Genomic DNA, 20881 nt, shown 5'->3' on the forward strand with positions numbered 1-20881 from the left:
CTATTTTTTGAAAAATCATATACACCATATCAAATGGTAGCAGTTAATTCTAAAAAGAACAAAATTAATAGTTCAATTTTAATCCATACTGGTATTTGACAAGATTGTAATCACTGCAGTGACAAAAATACAAAATTTTGCCATAAATATAATCTGCTGTTTTGATACCTGTGTATGACATTTTACTATACAGCCTTTAAAATAAATATATATAAATATCAATTTAAATTTTTTTTTAAAAATAGATTAATTTGCAAAATTTTTTACCATCTGAATCCTCCTCTTGATAATCATCATATGCAATATCAATTTCACGTTTCAGTCTCTTAAGACCTCGTTTTTGAGTCAATTTTTCCTCATCCTGAATAATGTAATCTTCTACATATGACATTGAGCTCTTTAAGCCAACTTGTTCTGACACCAGGTCAGTATCGGCCATGGATTCTCCCTCACGTATACATGCCAAGTTCATAGGCTCTTGACTTGATTCAACACCAGAATCGCTAGTAACATTGCAATCTGTATTGGTTTGCTCAGAGCTTTCAGACGATGCCGTTGAAGCGCTTTCAACAACATTATCACTATGTTCTCTCTGGCTGTTAGTTGGTGACCGATTTTCTTGCCATTTATTCAGGTGTAGAATTCCTTCCTCAGATCTGTAGTTGCCATCTGAACAATTATCTTGTTCGGTACCAAATTCTCCAGACATAGTCCTTAAATCTAATACCGAATTGCCGTCATTACTCTCTTCAATGGTATCACCCATAGATGATGTAGGTGTCTGTTCAGATGTTTCATCACGCATTGAAGAGGTGCAATCTAAAAAATTAATAGGATTATCGCTACTCATGGAATGAGAAATAAGTTCCTCATTGCTATCCACTTGTTCCTGCACTACGGCTCTAACAGCCGCTGAAAGATTCACCGGATCAGGCCAAGGTGATTCACAAGATTCCCCACCAGATGATAGCATGGTACTGCTATTTTCACCTTCAAATTTTGACTTTGCATCATCTAAACAGTTATCTTGCATGTTAATTTTTGCATTTTGACTATTGTCTAAGATATTACAATTATTCACCGGGTTAGTAGATGTTACAGTTTGAACAGCAGCATTTTGTTCTGTACAACTGCTTTGCACACCTATACTTCTTGCTTTTTGGTTTGATTCAGTAAAGAAATCCACTTTTGCAGTCAACATTTCCTCTTTACTATCAAGCATGGAAATATTAGCTGTAGATGTTGAAGATTTAAATGCGGGCACAGATGTTGAGTTTTGATAAGACGCTGCTGCTGTTGAAGTAAGCACATTTCCTGATCTACAAGTTTTGACGTTACTGATATTTGTCGTAGATGACAATGACTGCGCTATTGGGGGCAACGACTGAGAAAAAACCGACTGAAATGGAGCTGGAACAGACATAGTTTCTGTCACTGTATGTGATTGAGATGAAACAAGAACATCAGTTCCTCCCACATGAGTATTAAGCACTGGATTGGCAGCAACCATATTAGGAACAATTGAACCAGTTGCAAAGGCACTGTGCATCTGTGTAGGATGAACATTCATTGAAGAAGTATCATTCACTACAACAGACTGTTCCTGAGGAAGTGCAGCATGAGGCAAAACAGTTAAAGACTGAAAATGGGGTCCTGGGACAACTTGTTGTACAGGGATGTTTTGTATAACAGCTCCAGTTGGTGTTACACCAAGCATACTTAAAGGTTGAACAATACCAAGAGGACTTGTAAGACCAGTAGTTAAAATTTGAGGACCACCAACTGAACCTATACTATTGTAATTCATTACTGGTTGTTGTAAAAGGGGCCTCGGTTGTTGAGGTAGGACGGTAAGTGTCTGTAGCACAGGTGGTTGCAGGAACTGTTGTTGAAGATTAGACATTTGTGTGTTTTGTTGTTGCTGGATATGTTGAGTTTGGGTAGGATGCTGCTGCTGCTGTTGCTGAACAACAGAATTTGAATTTCCTGTATTATTTGAAGAGTTGTGAGCACCATGTTGTAGCATGGATGCCACTGTTTGGCTATTAGCTTTACGTTTACCATCCCGGCTTCTTTTCCTGATGGCAGGAGATAAAGCACGCAAAGCCATATTGTGGGTATCACTGCTAGAGGATATTGGGGTGGAACTACAACTAGATACTGGTGTACTGCAAGAGGAATTAGATCCTGGTGTACTCCTAGTGTCATGCATGTTTTCAAATGTCAAGCGCATATCTTCACTGTGATTCATAGGATGAGGCTGTCTTAAAGTTGGTACATTAGTAGCAGGAGAAGGAACACAATTCATAGTATTAGGGGGAAATACAACACCATTAAAAACTGTAGGTGTAGGTGTTCCAACAACAGGTGATGTCTGTAAAGTGTCTAAACGAACAGTTTGAGGCAAAACATTAGAGCCCCCATTAACAATTACAGCATTCTGCATTGAATTAAATGGTACTGTATTAATCACCTGAACCATAGGTTGAACAGGCTGTCCCAAAATTTGTGGAGCAATGCCAATAGCAGGAATCATTTGCGTCATTGTGGTGGTCACAGCTGTTACATTAGGGATTGATAAAGGTGGCATTGGAGAATTTAGTGCACATTGGCCCCCTACAATAGGTATCACATTTGTCATACGAGACAGATTTGAAGCTGACATAGCTTGTGCTGGTACACAATTTGCATTGTCTCCATTTATGAGTACTTGGCCACAATTTGAAAACATAGTTTGGCCCGATATGTTAGAAGGCACTGAACTTGACCTAGAAGTTGAAACATTGCTTAAGAAAGGCCCAGCAGCATGGTTCATTCCGTCGCCAACATTATTTCGAACATCTTGTTTTTGTAACCAGTTATCTTGTATAATATCAGTAGAACTATCAGCTCTGTGTTCAGAAAATCTTTGAGTTGGTTGAAGTGTAGATAAATTAGTTCCAACGGACTGATCTTTGCCATTCTGCAAATTTAATTCATTAGTGACATGTTGAGAAGATAATTCATTTCGATCTTGTGCCTTGTGTAACATTGGTGCAGTAATCATTGTCGTGCTAGTCAAGTTATTTTGTGGGGCATTATAACTACCAAGACCATTGGAAAAAGTTGACACATTAGTTGGGCATGGCACTTGACAATTAACAATATTGTTATTAGGGGGTCTAGTAACAAACGTTGGTTGGTTACTCATTATAAAGCAATTATTTTGCAATATCTGCTGCTGTTGATTTACAATATTTGGCCTGATGTTATCAGACAAAACCATTTGCTGCCCCATTTGTTGTGCAGGTGCTGTCAAGACTTGGGTGCCATTCATCATAGCTGTACTAGTCATAGTGGGTGGTAGCATAGTTATGAGCCCACCTGGACCAGACATCCTCATCTGTGTGGGTGCCAGGACTAATTGCTGAGAATTGACATTATTAGGAGCTGAAGCAGGTAAAACCATCCCACTAACTTGCTGCATAACTTGTGCTCTAGTTGCAGAAGAAAACATATTTCCTGAAAAATCTGAGGTTATTTTCTGGCTTAGCACTTGTTGTACTAACATACCAGAACCATCTTGCTGGACCATTGGAGGTCGCAATCCAGAAACCCCATCTAAATTGGTGGTAGGGGCATTTTGCATAAAAAAGTTGGTAGTCAAATCTGGTCGTTGATTTCCACTGTTTGGTAAAGTTTGATTATAAACTATTGGTTGCTGAGACATATTAATATTTTGCCTGATTTGGGAAGAATTTGAAAATACATTTTGAGTAGAATAGAGGGTATTTATATTACTTTGAGACGTTGCACTCATGGGAATGTTAATAATATTGGAGTTAGAAGAAACATAAATTGAATTTGGTAACACATTCATACTATTTGGAATAGAACAACACAAAGAGACAGAAGTAACAGAAGAAGTGGGTGAACATGCATTGCTAGTTTTACTAGTAATCATTTGAATTGCAGTTGAAGATGCCACGTCAGTTAACTTATTTTCTCCAACTGATGAAAGTCTAATAGAACTGCAAGGACTTCCATTGGCTGATGAAGCTCGTTCAAGAATTGGAGTTTGCCGATTTTCATAAACATTATCAATTGAATTTGCTGAACTTGAATTAGGATATGCCCAGTTAGTTGTACTAACAACTGGTGATGAAATATTAGGACTTTGCTGATTAGCAATGGTTGCTTTAGAATGAGAATTCGTTTTGCCCTTATTCCTGTTATCAAACTGTGCAAAAGAATTTGGAGGATATTGGGTTGCATCTTGAAACTGAAATGTGTTCTGGAAACTTTTATTCTGAGAAGGTTGAAATTGCACATTACTGCTAACCATATTGGGCTCAGGTGTTTTAGAAGCATCATAAAAATTACCGATTTGATTTCTAGACCTGCAAGGTATATTTTGGTTAATAACAGGTTTGTTAATGTATGAAATATTCATATCAGTCGAAAAGGGGACTTGATTATAAACAACTTGCTGACTTTGTGCAGGCCCCACAGAAGAGCTAGTAATGGCAGCATAAGTTCCAGGTGGTGGACGGTGGTGTTCAGAAGGAATTTGGCGGACATCAATATTTGGACAAGGGGATCCACGATCTAGTACAGAATTCATTTTGTTTATTTTCATTTTAGAACTTTTCTTAGATTTTGTACGTGAAACTACTACTGTGTCCTCTTTGGAAGGCGTGAATCTAGCAGAATTTGTCGGTACTGAAGATGTGGGATGCTGCATTTCTTGTGGGGGAGTGCTAAAGCTTTGAACACAGCCAGTGTTCATAATATTTGAAATGTTATTAATATGAGGAGAAAGTTGGTTTTGAACATCAGATGGGAAAAGAAAGGTACCAGTGTTTGGCGACTGGGATACAGTAACAACGTCTGCTGAGGATTGATTGGGAGGATTCATTGTAATGCACTGATTTACAGGAAGTTGAGCATTAAAAATCTGATTATTAGCAGTAGTTGAGGAAAAATTGCAATTCAACGCTATGTTAGCAGGAATATTATTTTGCAGAAATTGTTGAGGGTTAAATATATTTTGATGTATGGATGATCCAATTGGTTCAATAGGTGGTAGTGAAGACATCCTATCAGCATAAACAGATTCAGAAGGACGAACAGTACTCTGTTCCTGAACTACACAGGGCATAGAAGGATTATTTTTAGGAAACATAATAGCATTGTTGTCGGTAGAACATGGCTGAAATGATTGAATGCATCCTTGTAATTTTTTATCTTGAAATATATTTTCAGGGATGAAATTGTGTTGATTTATTAATTGAGGACCATAATTGGAAGCATTATTCAGTTTGTTAAAAACTGACATATTCTGTTCTTCTAAAATGAATCCCATTGGCTTAGAATTATTTCTTTGATCAATCATTGGAGATTTAGCAGGAACCACATTCTGAGAATCAGTTTTATAAGATTGTCCGCTTTGAAATTTTAAATTGCTTTCACTATAAGATTTTGAATCTTCAATTTTTTCTTTCTTTTGTCCTAATTTATCTCTCTGGGCTAACAGCTGGGATACAAGAACACTCTCAAAAGGACTTCTACTTTTACCTTTAACACGCTTTTTCTTATTGGTGACACAAACTTCTGCAATAAAAAAAGCACATTAAATAAGCATATTAGAAACTTAACACAAATTTAGATATTCATTACTTAATTCAACACTACTAACTATAAAATCTAACTAATAATATTGTTCAGAGATGGTAAAATTAACTAATGAAAGCAAAACATCCATATGATGTAATTAATACACATAAGATATGTATCTAAAAAAAAAATTATAAGTACAATGCAGAAAAAAAAACACTAAAAAACTCCCAGCAAAAAATACATTTTAGTAAATATTCATTATTTTTTATTATTTTATTTAATAATAGTAGACAGATGTTGAATTGTAAGGTATATAATTTTTCCATCATTTTAAAGAGTGTAATTTTACATGGCAAAATACAAAATTTAAGCAAAATAGTGTAAAATTTTTACTCAGAAATCAAATTTAAAATTTACAACTTGATTGATAGAAAGAAAAAACATTAGGAAAAAGCTACAGCTGTTCAGCTTGTGTCATATTTTGCAAGGTAATAACGAACTTGAAAGCTGCAGCCAGTTATATAAGCAAATACGTGAATCTACAGCAGTGTTCTGTTCAGCGACCGACAGATATGACTAGATGAAATACTAAAGAAGGAACCCATGGTACTATTCTGCAGACTTAGATAAAATTAAAAACTTTCTGCAAACACAAAATCTAATTTTAAAAAATTTCTGCAAGCAACAGAGTAACTCTTGTAATTCGTTTCAACCACCTCATTTTGGCAAAATAAATAAATTTTTAAAGTCACAGATTTTTTTTTAAATGTTCTAATTTTTATGCAACTCTAAATTGATTAATACCAAACCACAGGGATGAGTTTGGTAAAAAAGAAGAAAAAGAAAAAAGAAAATTTTAAAAAAACCTGAAAATAGAATTCCAAAATTTTATGAGCAAGAACACTTTTTAAATAATTGAAAAAATACTTGAAATTTGCTATTTGAGCAAAAATAATGCAAAAAGCATTTATTGACAGCATGTTATCAACGCTTTAATAAAAATATCTATGTGAAATTTTATTTATTCATTCATTCATTTACATTGTATGAATACAAAACCTGAAAGACAAATGCAAGGACATAATCACAGGCCTGATGCTCTCTGCCTCTACTCAAAGCAGAGAAAAAAATTCTTACATCAATCTCTGCCAGATTGACCTACGTGTTAGGATAAGAGAATTTTGACTCTTTTTTTTCTTTTTTAATAATACTAAAAAAAAATTCTGCGAACAATGTTTGCACATTATATATACCCTGGGCTAAAGAGAAGAAAGAAGGGCTAGTTCATTCCTCTCTTAGAGCTGAAGCTATGATTTCCCTTCTCATGACGTCACGCAGCACACAGATCTCGGAGATCGCAAGCAAAGATATTATTAAAACTTTGCATCATTCTCTCTGTTAAAATAAGCTCGATTTCTTGATATCAGATTTGAAACTTCACATAATTAACACATTATTTCCGTTAAAAAACATAGTTCAAAAAAAATTTCTTGGCCATAATATTAAAATAAATATCATTTTAAACTAATAAAATTTTTTTACTAGTTGTCGAAAATAACGCTAGAAATACTTTATCTTAAAATTTTCTGTTTTAACTTTAATTATTACAAAAATTAAAGCATATATCGACACTTTTTTAGCTATTTAATGTTCGATAACAATAATTCGTAGGATTAAATTTAGAGTCCTGATTTTTAAAATAATGCCGTTAATGGGAATTTGTTTATACTTCATTAGGAAACAACAGCCTTAAACGATAATTACTGAAACAAAATAATAATTTAGGTTCATAATAATATTAGAAATTTAACAATTGTTTATAGATATTTAAATTTAAGAGAATATAATTTTAAAAAATCATAAATATTTAAAATAACTGCATTAAAAACTATACTATGAAATTAGGAGAATTTTAGCTATTAATTATTTATACTTTTCATTTCAGTTTTTATTTTCTTTGACTTAATCCATTTAATTTTCTTGCCTGTCTTTCTTGAAGTAATGGGGAGGTTTCTATTTAGATAGCGAATTCTTAGAAAAGTTCTTAAGTTTTAAGCATATTGCTGTTTTATTCACTGCGGGATATCGTCACTCTAATTCATTAATAAGTTCTTTGATGACACTTTTTTGATTTTCTATACGATGTCCGATGCACACTTTCAAAAATGTTCTCAAATTCCTTACATCCATGTCGCTAACAGAACAAATAATCTTCCCTTAAATAAGAGATTTATCCATTTCGTGTTGCTTCCCTGTTGTTGGGTGAACTGAGAAGATGGTATTCCTTATTTTGAATTAATATTTGTAAGGCGAAATGCTATGTAACCAGCAATTTTATTTCTCTGGTATCTTCTTAATACTTCTTTAACAATTCCAGAGTTGATAAAAGTTCCATTATCTAAAATTATTCCAGAGTCCAATAAATGATTCTGCAGAAACTTCACATACTGACGCATATCAGCAAAAACAAAAAATCTTAACAATGGTCTGATAGGATTCAAAAAATAAACTGATTCAATTGTTATTTGGAGATTCTTCCAATGTGTCCCACATCCTCCTTAATCAGAAACAATTGATTTTATATCGATTTCAATTATTTCCAAGCTTTCTATGACTTTGAAAAGTTAATATTTTACATTGCGTTAAAATTTAAATTTTTGTAATTCACTTCAAAAAACTGAGGAAAAACATTATAGAAAACAAAGAATGTGTTGGAATATGTCACAAAAAGGAATGCTCCAATATTAGTAAGAGATAATTAGTCCGAAAGCTCCGTTCCGACTGAGACAGTGACGATGAATACTGAAATTGATTGGTACTTTTTTTTCTTCTATTTTTATTACAGATCAGCATTTTAATGGAGTATTCCTGATAGGCTATTCTTTTATTGTCACTTTTTCCCAGTACAATTAAATAGAAAACTTTGATTTTCATTGTTAAAGTTTTGTTTAAATCCTTTTAAATTTCTTTCATCTTTCATACTCATCTTTTAAAATTTTCTTTCTATCAGCATTTTTATTATGACACATCATTTTTTAAAGAGCATTTTTAACTTTATTTCTTCAACATCATTTTTCTCTAAAAATACAACAATGTGAATTAATAGATTTTCAGTGTAATTTTTTTTTTTTAATTAAAAAAGATTTGTGACATTATTTATTTTTTAACCAAAACTCTTGTTTTCATAGAAATTTTAATTATGATGCAACAATTTTTAAGAGTGTTTCTGTAAGATTTCCTTTTTTACACTTTTACTTTAAAATATGATAATAGGAAAACTGAGATGTACAGTCCGCAAAAAAAAAAAGATATCAGCCTGAATAACTTTCGTTCTAATGATCGGATTTTCACGAACTAAGTGTTAATCTTAATGGTTCCTGGGGGTGACCTCAAATATGCTAATTAATTAGTGCTAACTATTAATTAAGTTACGAAATCAGACACAAAAACGTACTTTCTCTGAATAAACATATATTTTTTCTTACATATTTGGATTCTTAACCTTCAAAATATAAGGGGTAGCCGCAATCTGGGAAATATGGTCCCTATAGTTTGGTCAGGAGAGCGATCCAAAGTTCGTACCCCTTAATGTTAATTTCACTTTTTACGTTTTTAGTCATATTTTAAAAACTAACAAAGCAATTCGAAGAAAATTTCACCCAGTCATAAAACTCATTTACCCAAAGATAATTTCACGAAAAAAATAATTTTTAATAATTGTTAATTATTTTTTATTATTTAATTAAATTAAGGATGAAAAATTTTTGAATTATAAGGTATGAATTTTTTTATACCATATTAATCTACATATTTTTCAATTGAAAAATCTAAAGTTTCAACTGTTTTTATTTATTAGAAGCTGCGAAAAATTAAAATTAATTATTTTTAAAAAAATAATTTGGCGACAATGAAGAAATGATTAAATGGGGCGATTAATATTAAAATGTGATAAACTTGCGAGGAACTTGACTCCGCGCGCTTAGCATAAAATTTCATTCATATTTTTTTCGCTAATAATCGTTTGCTTATCTTTTCATTTTTTTTTTTTTTTAAGCTATAAAATACGATGTTTCTTTTTTAGTCGTCTAAAATTCTATTTGCAATTTAGAAAAGAAATTTGAATAAAACATTTTATTGAATAAAATACATTTTATTCAGAGAATGTGGAGTTTTATAAAAGCATGCTTCTGATAGAATATGATTATACAACAGATTGTGCTTCTTTAATGTGATTATTTTTTATTTTTTAGTTTTTTTTCTCAATAACTCATAAAATTTCAATAATATACATACGAATGAATAAATTTGGAATAAAATATTCATCAATTTCTTGAATATATATTTTATAAATATTAATAAAAATACGTAGTCAACATTTTTAAGCATCTCTCACAACATCGCAAATTTCTCAAAATCTTATAGGGTAAACTAACCAGTGAAGGAATACTTAAGCTTAGCTTGTCTTTAAAAAAAAATCATAAAAATTTCAAAATTTGTAATTTTAGCTAAATGACGTATTTGTTATTAAATGCATGTCGACATATTTGTTATTAAATGCAAATTATGTAAAAAAAAATTCAGATAACTTACATAATATTGTTTTAAGCTTTTGGTGGTTTAAATAATAAGTAGTAAGATAACCAAGTGAAGGAACAGTTCTTAAATTGAATAAACACTAAATTTTCCAGTGAATGAACACTTAATTTTGAGAATGTTTGATGCTCGTTAGGAATCCTTAGGCCACATAGATATCTGTCGCCCTGTAGATGCCAGAATTGACGGATGTTAACACAGGCGGGCATTAGGAAAGAAAAATCTTTTAAGTTTTTGTGCCCCCATTTCAGTATCTTAAGGGCCTTACGAGCTCTGTTTAAAAAGAGAGTATATCAGATATATATATATATATATATATATATATATATATATATATATATATATATATATATATATATAAGGAAACAAAAATAATCATAGTAGCAGTATTTGGTGGTAAATGTAGCTTATCGTAATTGAAGAATATGCTGTGCGACATTTTATGGTGAATTTTCGAACGTAAGTTTCAGAATGTATCGAAACATGTGGATGCTATTTGCTAATCATCTTTATCCAAAGAAAACCATGTAACGTAAATATCTAGCAAAATGAAGCAATTTTTTAAACAATGAATCATACAATATGCAACATATTATTTCAATATCTTATTCTTAAACATAACATATTTCAATGTTTTTAAAATGCCACTAAACATTCAGCAATTCATTGAGTTATAGAAAAAAGAAGTATCGTAAATTATAGAAAACCTTGTGAATGTGCATTAGAATTACTATACAATCTACATTTTATTTTTCAAGCACTTTTTTTTTCTTCAAACTTTCATGCCTAGAAGACTCGATTAAAGCTGTAAAAATCATTATCCCTAAAATTTTGTATATAGTTATTATAAGTTATGTTAATTTGATTTTAGTATGAAATCCTCGAATAAACATAGCAAAAATAGCATAATCTAAATAATATCAGATAAAAAGTGCATGTATTTAAATTCTAAAAACTTATAAATCGATTCAAATTTTCTTTTCAAAGGAGATTAAAAAAAATTTTTTTTTTTTTTGCTTTTTGGACATAAATGAACTTAAAAATTGCCTATTGCCTAGAAACTTCGAGATGTTTTCTATTAACTATTAATTAAACCTCTCAGAGCAATCACAAAACATTATTTCAATTTTTTTACAGTCAGAAATTGGTTGCCTAGCAACCTAGTAAAATTAAGCGTTTCTCTTTTGAATCAGTCAATGGGTTATCTTAAAATATTTATTTGCGCAGGCGACTTTTTTTGGCGGTTTTCTGGACTATCGCCAAATATATAAACCTTTATTGCAACCCAATTTACGATCCAATTGTTTTAAAATTTTGTCTACCCCCCCTAATTCAAGTGTCTAGATTCCAAATATGTAAAAAAAAATATATGTTTATTCAGAGAAAGTACGTTTTTGTGTCTGATTTCGTAACTTAATTAATAGTTAGCACTAATTAATTAGCATATTTGAGGTCACCCCCAGGAACCATTAAGATTGACACTTAGTTCGTGAAAATCGGATCATTAGAACGAAAGTTATTTAGGGTGATATCTTTTTTTTTTGCGGACTGTACAGACATGAGATTTTCTTTAGAGAATTAAGATCAATTTTCATTTTTTCTGTTTCGCTTTTGTATTACTATCTTTTTTTGAAGGCAATTTTATAATAACAAGGCATTCATTCTTAAAAGCGTTTCTGATAGACTATATATATTTCTTTAAAGTTGCTTTAAGGATAAAGTTGCTTTTTTCCAAAAAATATTATTTATTATTAGCATTAAAGTTTTGTTTTAAAAGTTAAGAAGATTTTTCTTTTTATTTCTCCTTTTATTTATTGTTTAAAACAAAAACTTGAATATGCTGATTTAAAAACTTGCACAGCATGTTTAAATGCGGAGAGTAGATATAAAATTCCATTTGTAAAGGGTTGCCGTAAAAAAATTTCTTGTAATGTTGAAAAATAATATTGGTGTTAAATCTATTTATCACTCAGTTGCGATGCAAAATAAGAAATAAATCTGCTCAACGAATTTTGAAAATCGCCCCGCCCTACTGATCGCTGTACTCAGTATTTATTGAAATATTATCATCAGGCGGAATGAATCAGAAATTCCGACCACTATTAAGCACTTAAATTTTAATCGGAGCTCTATTCATGATTGAAATGCATTACAATTATCTCCTAGGTGGTGCAAGCAAAATTTATTGCCAAACGAAATTTTGCCAATTATCTAACATAAATTAACAATATTTTCAATTTCTGCAATCACATATGATTCTTTTAAAATTTGATTTAAATATTATTTGATGAATTGATATTTGGTTTGATTGAAAATTACTTTAAAATTGTTAATATTTTTTAAATTATGTTTCTCATTTCTTATTTTCCAAAAAAAAAACACCTCCAGCTTCTTTTTTTTTAATCGATCATTTAGTCTAGTTAGGAAAACAAAATATGCACTTTTTTTTCTTTGTCATACACCTATTATACGTCATATATACGTTTATTACCATTTACAATTTGATTTTATTTATTTATTTTACTTAAAATTTGAACTAAATAACTACATTATACAATAATGACTCAATTTACTTATATATAAAAAATAATACTCAAAGATTTTTTAAAAAATTTTGCTATATGGCCTCGAATATTCAGTTAATTTTTGGTTGAATAGTCAGTTGTCGATAATGTTCTAGAAATCACTACTCATTTCATCCTTAAAAAATTCTCGACTATTCTCTGATATTTTTCAAATTGATTTTATCAAATTTTCTCCAACTGATGAAACCAGTGCATAAATTTTATTATTAATTTTGTAGTTATGCCTACTTAAATTATGTTCTTATACATAAATCATTAAGTTTATAATTTTGGTTATGTTCCATAAATAGTAAGAGTAACTAAACGACAAACAAGAACAACTTTAGCTTGATGAGTATCAATTTATCTTTAACAGCTCCTGCTATAAAGAAACGAAGGAAGACTCCTGCTATAAGGAAGTTTTTGCTATTCATTTAATGTAAGTTATTACTTACAACATTATGACGTTTTTTTTTTCAATGTCAGGCTGTATTTTAATAATATGTTGCAAAACTGATGAATAAAAAAGTTTATATAAGGAAAAATAGGCACTTTCTAAGGATTGCTGACAGAAAACAAGTACTACGAAAGTACTACAAGTACTTTATGGATGACCCTGTTTATGACTATCTTAATTAATGCAAGAAAAATATAAATTATCATTATCTATAATAATGTTCCTTTTATATTTAATTCAAAAGATATTAAAAAAGAGAACAATATTAATAAGGATACAAGATAAAGTCTTAAAAAAAAAAGAAGAAAAAAAAAAAAGAATGTGAACTTAAACTTGAAAAAAAAAAAAAGATATTTAAATTAAATTACAGCACAAAAATATTTCACCCAACTGTAAAACCTAGTAACTAAACCTTACCCTTCTTAGAAGTAGATTGAGTCAATAAAGAATTAAACTCTCCTCCTCCAACAGGACCAAAGGTAGAAAGTGGGCCAGCAATATTTTGAAAAGTAGCCATTGCAGCAATCTTTCGTTTATGGTTGCAAAGTTTTGTGGGATCATTCCATGAGAGGTCATTGACATTCAAACATTTAGTAGTTGCCATAGGGTTAAAATTAAATACTTTGTTGATCATCAAAGGACATTCTAGGCCACACTTGCAAGTGCCTTCAGTCTGGAGATAAATAGCAATTTCTTGAAGAGACTGAAGATAAACTTCACTCGGGCTAAAACAATAAAAACAAAACACACATTTTCATAAGACTTCTACAAAAAAAAACAGTTATTCAAAACACAATTTAAATAAACAGGAAAGAAAATGTATTTCTATATATCCTATTTTATTCAACAATCAAGTCTAAAATTGAATTTTAATGAAAACACTTAATTAAACACACAATATCCTACTTAATCATTTCAAGGGCAGCGAGATAAAAAACTGCACTGCTTATTTTTGACATTAATATAAATCACTTAACTTGTAATAATTTTTATTGCTTAAACTTTTGGTGGCTTTTAATCAATCACTCTTTATTTTGAAAAATGTAAAGATAAAGCAAATAGATTTATTCTGGATATGCATACAATGACCACAATCTTTTTGGCTTTTCTTGACTAAGTTTTTTGATTAAAGTTTTCTCAATAACAAAGGGTTAAAGAATCACTGGTTGGAAAAGATTTGTTCTTTCTCATAAAAATATTTATAATTAAAATTAGACCCACTATAAGTATTATATAATATTAGCGGGAAATTTTAATAAATTTAAGAATTAATAAATACTTCACCAAAAGTTATATCTTAAATAATGCAAACAAATATAATCCTTTACCTGATGTATATGACTTTTCCGCTGGATATTACTCGTTTCCATCCAAAAGGCACAGTTACAAACGCTTCACTGTGCTGAGAAGCAACTAGTGGATGTGATGAGGTCACCTCTGAGGGATATTTTGGACCACCAGGATACATCTTGCTGCTATGGGGTATACCGTCCATCAGGCCAACAGAAGAGGAAACACACTGTGTATCACTGAATTTGTTATTGCCATCCTGACTAGGCTCAACACCTACTGTCATTGGAGCGCACATACTGCTGACAGGAAGATGGTAAACTGGGGAAGGTTTCGACGTTATTGAAGAAAAAACAACATTGTTTTGTTCATTAGAAGAGATTGAGGAGGAAGGTAGCGACTTAACGACACCCCTGGCATCGAAAGGACTTGCAACCACAAGACCTTCTGACATACAGGGAGCTTGAAAAGAAGCATTCAAAACTATGGTGTCTGTCCTGGCATCCTGATTAAAGGATGCCATCTTTAGCCTCCTACGAAGCTGTGCACCTTGCCACCTCCTTTAAGTGGCATTAGAGTTCCAGGCATCCGAGCATGCATTGCTCTTCATTGGTTCCACTTGCTGATTAAGTCACACAAGTGATATTCTCAATGAAGCAAATGCAATTTTCATCTAAAATAAAATAAAATATTAATTATAATAACTATTCAACATTAATTTAAAACACAACTTCAAAATGCTTAAACACAGAGTTTTATTAAGATAAGAAATAATGATGCGCAAAGAAAACAAACTGATACGATTTAAATACATAACTATTAAATAAAATAATTTTAAAATAAATTCCTTAAGAGTTCCCATTATTATCACAGCTGCTCTAGTATACTGACACTATCGTCGAATAATGACACAATTTTTTCAAAAGTTTCGAAGCTAGGAATGTTTATAGAATATTTCATGTAATATTTTGATAGCTTCATTTTAAAACCACTCAAGTTTTTAATTTCATTATTAACTAAGCATAATGTAATATTTTTTTTTTCATTTATCAGCGAATTTCAAAATAAATTGAATACACATGAATTAATCGCTAAATCATATCTGGTTCCAAGAGTTAAAAACCAATACAAACATTTTAATTTAAATTTAAATATAAATTTCTAATATTTTTTTTATTATAAGTTACATTTGTGCATAACTTAAAAGAGAATTTTATATAATAATAATCTGAAAAAGAACATTTATAGAATAAATGAGCAAGCCAAGCTCCAGCTCATTATTAGGTCAGGCACAAAGCTTCAGTAAAATGACGACCTGTGATTTAAAATTTCAGTAATCACTTCTTAAAGGTATTTACTACCTGATAAAAATTAAATAAATTGATAAATTTTTGATTTGAGTTTCTTTAAAGCATTTTGATTTGAATTTTTATTCTTTATCCTGAGCTTATGTAGTCTTTAATTTTTATAGGTTGTATTTAATATTTCATACCAAGAATAATATAAATAAATGAAAATTTAATCAAGATAACACTTTTTTTCATGTGAATTACATATAACCCTGCACAACACTTTAACAAATCCTCTAACTGAAGTTACATATAAGAGAGTGTTTTCCAAACAAAAATATATAAAGTCTGATCTTCGTGGGCGATTAATATTTAGAAATGTTTGCTACGATGGCTATCAAGAGAGGCAAATTAAATTGAAATTAAAAGTGACATTGGTGAGAATTCAGTTAGGAAATGAGATATCTTTTAACTTTTTAAGGCAGCAATCTTAGTTCTTTGGAAATACTATTTAAGTCTGAAAAACTTTATTTTTTAAATATAAATATTACAATAATAATATTTTTCATTCCTTTGTCCTAATAAAGAATTTAGAAAGATTTACTAAAGATTTTACTGACTCTTATGCTTGTTAGTAAATATAATTTATAGGTGTATATGGAGAGAAAAAATTTTCTAATTTAATGTTTCAATACTTTTTTAGATTTGATTAGTGTTTCTCAATATTTTAAAACATTATCTAAATTATGCACTTTGTTAGTTACAATTTTTAATTTCAATATTTAAATCTATAATTTATTTATTTGTATTTAGTTTCTTTCGAAAATTTACAAATTCGAAACAATTAAAAGTTGCATAACTACTAGAGTAGAGATGCACAACCTGCGGCCCACCAACTCCAGATGTGCGGATCGTCGCAGTAATTTGAACAAAATAAAAAATAATAATTCTAAAAATAATTTTAAATAAAAAATTTAAGTTTCTGACGCATCCAATCTGAATCAACGTAGTTTGTTAATTGCTTTTTCTCGATGGTTAATGCTACTGATTTATGCATAGTTTTGAAAATCTCCGTATTTTTAATGCAACATTATTACGATACACAAATTTTGAATTTTTGTTATAACTTTTGACGCTCTTCAGGTGCGCCGACTTCACCGTAAATCCAATGACTTTTCAGTAGCTATTGCTACCCATTTTCACATAATTTCTGAAATCGCGATTTTTTAAATTATGTTTTAACGCCTTGAAAGTTATGAAACGCTTTATTTGCGCAAATTTCGTAGCAAATCTAAATTACTTATCACACCACATTTTAGCAGGGTTTTTAAAATTTAGATATTTTTAACACAATAATAATATTATTATGAATCGCTCATTTAAATAACCATTTTTGACAAGGTTCATTTGTGTCGATTTTGTAGCAAATTCAATTATTTTTCAATTGTTATTTTGGCAATTATTGTTTTTCTACAAGGTTTTGAAAGCCCTGATATTTTTTATACGCTCTAGCTACAGTTGCGAATCCTGCACTTAAAAACATTGTTTTTTGACGTGCTTTATTTATGCCGATTTCAACGTAAATATAAAGGGATTTTGATAGTTTTTTGGTAGATATAACTGTACTTTTCCCTGTGATTTAAAAAAATCAGATATTTTTAATACTTTAGTTTGACAGCACATGAGTGTGAGTTTTGAATAGTGTAGTAAAATAATTACTTTTTATGTGTTTTATTTGAGCTAATTTTAACATAAACATAGGTTTTTTTAAACTTTTTTTTCCAATAATTGTTGAACTTTTACTTGTGATTTTGAGTATGTTGATATTTTAACACAATAATGAAAAAATGAATTCGATTCTGTTTTAAATTTTTTTGTAACTTAAAAAGCTATTACATATCTTAGCAAAATTGACTCCTTCCCAGAGAGAATAAAAAATTTAAAAAACGAGGTGTGTAAATTTATATTAAACACTGTCCCTTTAATAATTCAATACACGTGCATATTTTTTTATTCCCCGTGAACCAGGGTTGGGGTTTTGGACAGGACACGTGGGTTTTACTGTCTTAAACTGGGTTTTACTGTCCTAAACTGGGTAAAACTGTCCTAAACTGGGTAACACTGTCCTAAACTGTCTTAAAGTGTCCAAAACCTTGAACTTTGGTAAAAGGTAAAAATTCTATAGGTGTAACCTTTGTACACATAATAATTACATGTATCAATAAATATTTGACATTTTTTATACAATTTACTATAACTTATTAAAAGAAAATAATATAATATAATAGGAAAAGGTTTAAAATTTTTGAAGCTCCACAATTCAGTGAACAACAAAAGTGAATGCCTAATCTTTTAAATATAAATATGCTTTTAATACTGATAAATAATATTTTTGCATAAGGATAAATATGGCAATATTAAAAAATAATAATTTTTCTTAAAAAAAATTACTAAATTTGTTCAAAAATTAACCTTTTATTTTTCACAATATTTTTTTTATAAAATTTTATTTATAATTTCTGCATCACAGGATGATAAAAAAGACATCCATTTAAAAAAAATTGTCTTTAAATATAAATATATTAGTTTAAATTGAAAATACAAAATAACTGAAAAATGTATTAACAGTTTTGAAGGGCATAACATTCAGTTACTGACACTGGTGGTGTATCACCCCTATGCTAAAAGAATTGAACATGAATGAAATAAAAGTATTCTTGAATAGTACTATAGATAAATAAACATGTTTATGACGAACCAAGCACTTAATCCCTAATATTTTAAAATGCATGGCAAGGCCAAACTTCAGTTATGTACTATTGAATGAGAGGACCAATTGAACTTGATTACTGATTAATCTTCCTTTGTTTAAATTGAAGAGTCAAACAATATTAATAAAACATTATACTTTTCAAAACAAATATTCTCTAGTATATTTAATTATCAATATGTTATTAGTACTATGTTTAAGTTCCATGTTTATTTTATCTCTTAAATATTGCTCAGATAAAATTATGACATAATTTGAGTAAAAGGGTTTTGGACAGTTTAAGACAGTTTTGGACAAAGGGGTTTTGGACAGGACGGTTTAAACCGTGGATTAATCCATTCTGTCCTCAACCTTGCCAACCCTGCCGTGAACATGTGGAAGTTTACAACACATACCAAACACACTCTTTTTCGTTGTCACATGATTTAAAAATCATGTATCGCGATTCGTATTTTAGCGTTTTGATCCTCGCAATTTGAAAGTCACACTTTGTAATTTGTATTCACACGATTTAAAAATTGCAGATCACATTTTGTATTAACATTAACAAGATTAAAAAATAATTCATCGCGATTTAAAAACCACATATCGTGATTCATATTCACACGTTTTAAAAATCATACGTTGTGAGTCTTCATCTCACAATCTAAATACCACACATCCCGATTAATATTAACACGATTTAAAAACTACGCATTATGTTTTTTATTCACAAAATTTAAAAATCACGCATAGCAATTCGTTTTCAAGCAACTTAAAATTAACACATCGCTATTTGTATTCACATGATTTAAAAATCAGGAAAAGAAGAGCACCATCTGGGACAGATTCCAAAACTGATTAAGTCATTGGTTATTTGCCCTAAGTTTAATTGTGCACACAACAGCTTCTGTCGAAAGACTGCTTTCCAGAATGAATTTGGCATGTTCAAAATTACAGAGCAGTTTTTAAACAAAATCAATAAATCTTCATTCAATGGCTCGCAAAAGCTATCGCATGATCAAGTAGATAAAATTATCACAATATTTAAAAATTTTACAAATTGCAGGATAACCATTAAGAAACTTTTTAAACCATTTTCTACCTACTTTGAAAAATTTATATCATTTATGATTATATGCTGGGAAATGATCAAATTTTAACTGTAAAAAAATGTAATCAAGATAAGTTTCTTAAAGTAATGTAAATTTTAATTAATTGTTAATATATACAGGGGCCTGTCCAGACATTTTGTGAAAGGTCCGTTTTTCGTGAAATTGTGAAAAAAATTACTCACATTCTTTCAACCAGGGTCTGCTTTTATGAATTTGTGCAAATAGGGTCCGTTATTGCAAAAAAAACTTTTTCAAGGAGTTTTTAAATTGAAAAGACATACAAGATTATGCTCAACACTGTAAAATTATAATTAAAAAAATTATAATTAAAAAAATTAAATTTTAAAGAATAAACAACAATTGCTGTTTCTAAATTAGAGATGCAACATACAAATATTTGGTATTTAGCCTATACTGCTGAACGCAGAATATGCATTTTGGACGAATAATGGAAGAATCGTCTGCCAAAGACAAAACTTAATTCGTTTACATCCATCTCTCTTGTTTTCTGCCCTGGAAAGGGTTTATTCGATTAACAAAATAATAATGAAGATAAACAAATTTGTGAAGGGTCTGATTAAAAGAAAAAACATTTTGTGAAGGGTCCTTTTTTAAGTTAAAATATTATGTGAACGGTCCGTTTTTAAGTTAAAATACTTTGTGAAGGGTCCGTTTTTATGAAAAGATATCTTGTGAAGGGTCCGTTAACGGACCCAAATTTCTTCTAAACAGACCCCTAATATATGTGTATAAATTGTAAATAGTAAGTGCTATGTTAAAAAAGTATTGGTCATAAAGAGTTGTAAACAAGTACTTAAATAGTTTTTATTCTTAAGGAAAATAGTTCCTTCAAAATTAAGTTGGTTTTTCTTCTCTCTCACATCTTCCTGCCTCTTATAATTTATTTAAAATAAATGTTTTAAAGTTGAAGTATATTCCCTACTGATCTTATTTTGTGCTGAGGTTGTTTTAATTTTAATAATTTTCAACGCTAAAATTTCTTATAAATCAAAGTATTTAACTTGCATTTATTTTAATAACTAGAATAATTATCTATTTTTTTAAATTTAAGCTAATGAACAAATTTTTTAATGTTAAAATTTATGTTTAAATGGACTTTTGTATTATGTAACATGATTAAAAAAAAACATGAATTTTCACATTGTGTTTAATTACTTCAATTTATCTGAATCTTTTTTTTCTGATAAATTGATTCAAATTTTCAT

General features: G+C 29.9%; 1 protein-coding gene across 1 annotated transcript in view; it reads right to left on the bottom strand.

Moving 5' to 3' along the window:
- The window catches only part of LOC107441856 (uncharacterized), a 45070-nt gene that overhangs the window by 21259 nt on the left and 2930 nt on the right, over window positions 1-20881 (bottom strand). Inside the window, exons 2-4 of the mRNA XM_087169309.1 lie at window positions 14541-15175; window positions 13630-13937; window positions 268-5592 (exon numbers count right to left, since the gene is read on the bottom strand). Coding sequence (XP_087025435.1) covers window positions 268-5592; window positions 13630-13937; window positions 14541-15025 — 6118 coding nt within the window. The 5' untranslated portion in view covers window positions 15026-15175. The remainder of the gene's footprint in view (window positions 1-267; window positions 5593-13629; window positions 13938-14540; window positions 15176-20881) is intronic.

This window comes from Parasteatoda tepidariorum, chromosome 1 (genome assembly GCF_982258835.1).
Source record: "Parasteatoda tepidariorum strain Cologne lab strain chromosome 1, Ptep-v5.0, whole genome shotgun sequence".
Classification (NCBI taxonomy): Eukaryota; Metazoa; Arthropoda; class Arachnida; order Araneae; family Theridiidae; genus Parasteatoda; species Parasteatoda tepidariorum.